Source organism: Prosopis cineraria, unplaced genomic scaffold (assembly GCF_029017545.1).
Source record: "Prosopis cineraria cultivar Desert tree isolate PC_DT_omini unplaced genomic scaffold, ASM2901754v1 PC8, whole genome shotgun sequence".
Taxonomy (NCBI): Eukaryota; Viridiplantae; Streptophyta; class Magnoliopsida; order Fabales; family Fabaceae; genus Prosopis; species Prosopis cineraria.
The window spans coordinates 7,710,625-7,716,205 of NW_026555339.1; the positions used below are offsets into that span (position 1 = coordinate 7,710,625).

The 5,581-nt window shown below is 29.1% G+C and overlaps 1 protein-coding gene across 1 annotated transcript; it reads right to left on the reverse strand.

The window, feature by feature from the left end:
- Window positions 1-444: 444 nt before the first annotated feature.
- On the reverse strand, window positions 445-1,179 carry LOC129318974 (uncharacterized). Its single transcript, XM_054963997.1, has one exon. It carries the CDS (start codon window positions 1,101-1,103, stop codon window positions 747-749), a length of 357 nt encoding a protein of 118 aa, XP_054819972.1. The 5' UTR covers window positions 1,104-1,179; the 3' UTR covers window positions 445-746.
- Between the last annotated feature and the right edge of the window lie 4,402 nt (window positions 1,180-5,581).

Below are 5,581 nucleotides of genomic sequence, written 5' to 3' on the forward strand. Positions count from 1 at the left end.
ATTATAAATTTTAAAATTAAAGGCGAAAACAAAAAATCTTTTCGATACTTTCTTAAAATAAGAGATATTCTTGTCGTCTCATTAAGAACTTCAATTCAATAATCATTAGATGTCTTAGCATTTAGTATTAAACAAGTTCATGGGTCACTCTCCCTTTATAAATAGTTCAAATTTATCCTTTATGTCAATAATCAATTGTCCTAATAATAATAATATCACCTCCTTTTTTAAAAGGGGTTTAGATTCGAATCTAACATTGACGTATTTGTGTGAATCTCCCTTTCCCATGAGGTTAAAATTTAACGAAAAAAATTGATCCGTCAGGAAATGGAGAGGGAAGGAACTAGGAAGCAGACACTCGAGAGAATACACTCCCAGTTTTTTCTTTTCTTCTTCCTCTTATTCTTTTTTATGAAATACTCCAACTTATTTGTAATCCATGTATAGGAGTAAAAATTGAGATCATTCAATTTCACAAAAAGTTCACAGAAGAAGAAAAATTGAAATCCAATAGTGTACAGTACAGGGAGGAGACGAAAAAAGAAGGTTGTAGCCAGCTCTATCACAAACCCAGAACAAGGATCCCCAATATACACAGACCAAAATCCGAGGGCAATCCTTCTGAAATCTCCCTAAAAAATTCCAACCAAATCCACAAGAAAAAGAAGAAGAAGAAGAAGCAGGATTGATCTCGCAGGCCAATTCTCTCCACTCCGTCTCCCTCAAAATCCAAACCCTAAAAGCACTCAATTCACCTCTGGAATACTCTGCAGAGCAGGCCTCCATGGCCGTTGGTTCTGATAAACCTCATATCCATGGCCTCTGTGGCTCATCAACTGCGTCATCACCTGATCCACCCTCAGATCCTTCACCTCCTCCATTTTACTGAGCAGTTGCTCCAACTGCTTCTTCGAGATCTTGATCTTCACCTCCGTTATCTTACCGGAGAAATCGCCCCCGTTCTTAGTCGAATAAACTCCCTCCTTTCCCCTCCCTGCCGCCGCCGCCGCCGCCGGCGTCGTCCAACTCCAGTCCTCGACGTCCTCGGATTCGGCATCGTAGGCACGTTTCTTCGAGGATTGTGGCTTCAAGCAATTTCCCATTGTTGGATCTCACAATGCTTAGGGCTTTCAGTGCGATTTTGCAGAAAGCCAGAGAGATAAAAGAGGCTAAAGAGGAATTCGTGAATGCAAGTAGAGGTTGGGAAATAATATATATACACGCACGTAGAGGAGAGAGAAGGAGTCAAACCTAATATGTGCCACGTAGGACTAAAAACGTCCTACGTGGAAAGTGATGGGAGGTTTGAACTTTCGAACATGGGATTTTAGGTGTGAAAAGGATCCATGAACAGAAACTACCACCATTCCTGCAATTAATGATTTGAACCTTTCTTTTTTTTTTTAACTTTCTTGGATTTTTTTTTCTCTCAACTTTCTTAAAAAAAAATAATTTTTTGATATAATTAATTGATTAATGATTAACAAAAAAATTTTATTTTTGCATAATTTTTAGAATTTATAATGAATTTCATGATTTGGTGATGAAAATGTTCAATTTATCAATAAAAGTGTCATGCATTGGACGCTAAATTTAATAATAATAATATGGTAAAGCGAGTTTTTCAATATTGATATTTCTTATTGTTGAAGCTGCACATCTAAGCGCGTTTGAATATTTTAAACATTTTTATTTAACTACGTTAATATTTTATTAATTGAGTAACAATGGAGAAGTACATCAATAAAAAGTTTAGCCTGTAAGAAAACCAGGGGTTTTCGATGTCTTTTTCAAGTGTGAAAAGGACCTTGACGGGATCTACCATCTGCTATTGAATTTTTTTTAAAACATTTTTTATATATTTTAGCTAACTTTACCTTTTTATATATATATTTAATTGATTGATTGATTGATGAAAAATATATTTTTATAATTTTTAGTTTCAGTATTGTATTAATGAAATAGAGTCTTTAGTTGCAAAAAAGTTGGGTATTTAGAATGTATTTGATGATTTGCTTATGAAAATGTTCAATTTATCAATGAATGTGTGATTCTATTTCAGGAAGTTTCCAAATGTTCTCATTTAGTGAGTGTCTTGTGTGACACTATAAATTGTTGATTTAATCAGATGGTCATTGAAGATATAGGCACAACATATAAAAAGAGCATTAAATTACATATGTACATTTTATTGTACTGTATGTCTTAATTTATTAATTCATATGATTTGGCGAAAAAGATGTTGAAAATGCACCCTCATATAATTGTCCTTTAACTTATTATTTTATTTATTTCTAGTAGTTGAAATGCTTCCTTGTATGTTGATCTTAATCTTGAAACAAAAATAGAGACAAAGTAGTGTGGTGGGGTGACCAAATTAAAGCAAGCAACTAGGAGAGAGAACTTTTTTTCCTTGATATAAAAAGTTTGTGTGAGTTGTGTTTTCAGATTTCATTAGAGCTAGAGAATGCTTTCAAATTAAAAAAATATTTATAAAAACACTAATAAATCATTTATCAATAAAGTTTTCATATCGACAGATCTTAAAATCTTATGAGCGCAAATATTTAATTACACACACTTAGGCCTACACTCTCCCAAGTTGTTAGAAGTGTGAGATATTTTGGTTGGAGGGAGATATTCTTGAATTCCAAACCCAATGGGTGTCAAAATGCATCATTACAATGTGGAACAAGCACTCTTATAATTAGTGCCAGATAAAAATTAATATTTTGATTAAAAGTGAAGAAAATTATGTTGATAATATGCCATTATGTTTTTAGATATATGCAATCAAACATCCTAACAAAACATCAATTTAGAATTTTCAAAAACTCATCACACTTTAGAGAGTGACAAAAAAACCTTTAATCAACTAAAATCAGGGTAAGTAATAGAGACTCTTATTATTTATATATTTATCAATTTAGTTGAGAGATATTTATTCATTACTCTCCATATAAACTTGTAAATTTTTTTTTATTATTAATAGAGCCTATTCCTTGTATTTAATTTAAGGCGCATTAACTTTATTTTCCCTCCACAGCTTTTGCCATGATCTTGTTGGGGTTAAAAAAAGGGAAAAAGAAAAGAAAAGAAAAGGAAAGGAAAGAGGAATATAGGTGTGAAAAGGGGCAAGAGGTGGGATCTGGGAAGACGAATGAAAGTAAAGTGTGAACGCGTCAACCAAAGGAATCTGATAAGTGAAAAGTTTTGTGCTCTTGCAAGGCTGTAACGCTCTCTCTTTTCACGTGCCACTTCTGCTGACCATTCACTGCCTCTTCTCATTTAAACCCTTTTTTAAATTAAGTATAAGCCTTTTTATATTCTCCATCCATCTTTTTCTTTTTCTTTTTCAAAATTTAAATTCAAAAGTTAACTACATTTTCTAACACAAGCTCTATAATTAAATATAAGGATCTTTTATCAATGAAACTGGATCTAGTTCATCATAAAGTGGTAAACCAAATTTTAAATTTCTATTAAGAGATATACTTATATTTAATATCTGAATATGTTTTGAATAAAATTACTTCCAATAATAGGATACATGTAATATATATATATATATATATACAAAAGTATCTTTTAAATACTCCCTCCATTAAAAAATATAATACATTTTTTGAGGAGTTAGATATTTAAAAATGTAAGGCATTTTTAATCTTTCGAAGTGTAATCATTGTCTTTTTTTTCAAAGTGCACTTATTGACAGTGACTTTATATTTATTATAGGGTATTTAATAGGAGTAAATATGAAAAGATAAGGTTAGTTTAAAAGTAAGTAATCACTTTATTGAAAGTAAGATTCAGTTAAAAATGCCTTATATTTTTAAACGAAGGAAGTATATCTAAATGATGTAGGTTATATAAATATTTCTTATATTTATCTAAAAAAGTATAGTAAATTAAACTCTACTCTCGTGCATTGTTTAGCTGGAAACAAATAAAAGAAATTTCTTCTTTCATAAAAATTAACATATACAATATTTATTATGTTTTTTTTTGGTAATCTAATATTTGTTATATTTTTGTTATTATTACAACACAATAAGTGAATAACTATATTTATTATATGAAAGATTTTTTATATTTTTACGAAAGTATTTTTCTCATTTCATTCAAACTTACATCATAATGAAAATTAACTGAATAGTATTATATATATAATCAAGTATATAACATGGCTAATATTATAAAGTTAATTTCTTTCACGAATATCCTTAAAAAATTATATATAAATTCACCCTCAAAATAACGAAAATAAAAAACCTACACACAGGTTTCAAAATATAAAAATTAGAAAACATACTCTTAAAAAATTAAAAATATATCAAAAAATGTCACAATAAAAATGTATTGGTAAAATAATTACAAAAGATTCATGTCCATATAGTATATATTTCCTTTGTTTAAAAATATAAGGTTTTTTTTTAAGAGTTAAATGTTTAAAAATATAAGGCATTTTTAATTTTTTGAGATATAATTAATATTTTTTTTAAAGTGTCTCTATTGATAGTAACTTTATATTTATTATAAGGTGTTTAGTAGGAATAAATATAAAAAAAATAAAATTAATTTAAAAATAAATAATTATGTTATTAAAAGGGGAGATTTAATTAAAAAAGTAGTTGATACTCGATAGGTTTGGTTGGTGAATGGTCCCCATCACAACATCCAATTTCATGTGCGCGTCCCACTATGCAAATAGGCTATATTTTTAATTATCTAAATAAATTTTCGAATCCAGATTCATCATCAGATCCAATTTCCAAACGCACCGGATCTTACTTAAATTTGCTCCTAAGGGCATTTTGCTCGAATATAATAATGTTTCTATTTTATTCGTATTTAAATTTAATATAACTTGTTTAATTTTTTAAAATTTTCTGTAGAACCCATGCCCTAAAGATCAATCACGTAATTATATAATGATCGACATTTAAACACTACTTAGAGCCAATAATTCGAGCTTAACTTGACATGACAACATGTTTAAACCCTTAAAATTCTAGGGTTGCTAGGCGAGAAAATTACAATATTTTTTGTATAATTAAGTTATTTGCAACGTCTCAATGAACTAATTTGATGCAAATTACCAGCTCAAAATTAAACACCATTTTTTTCTTATCGGTATGTGTTTTATTATTATGATTGCATTTGATATTAGGATTGATGCAATATGTATTTGATGATGATTATCAAACTATGGTTGGATTGAGAATATATAATGAAGATTCGAGTATTGTGAAGTGGAAATAAAATCATGTTAGGAAAGTTATAATTGAATAAATTTAACTACTCTATGCTAGTATCGTGTATCAAAAAGTTATATAAGATATATAAGATAGACACATATTTCACTCTTTTGCTGGCAAAAAAAAAAAATACTATTATTTATAATGGATAATTTGATAGCTTATTACAACTAAAATCAGAAAAATTTCAAATAGTATATCAGCACACACACAAAATGAATTAATGCGACTTTTTTTTTTCTCAATCAACAACACTCAGGCTTGAAAACTTTTCTCATGTTATAATAAAAAGTAGAACTAGTTGAATTAGTTAATGTGCGTTG

Coding starts and splice junctions, on each gene's coding strand:
- LOC129318974 (XM_054963997.1), bottom strand. CDS start 1,103: ATGGGAAATTGCTTGAAGCCACAATCCTCGAAGAAACGTGCCTACGAT.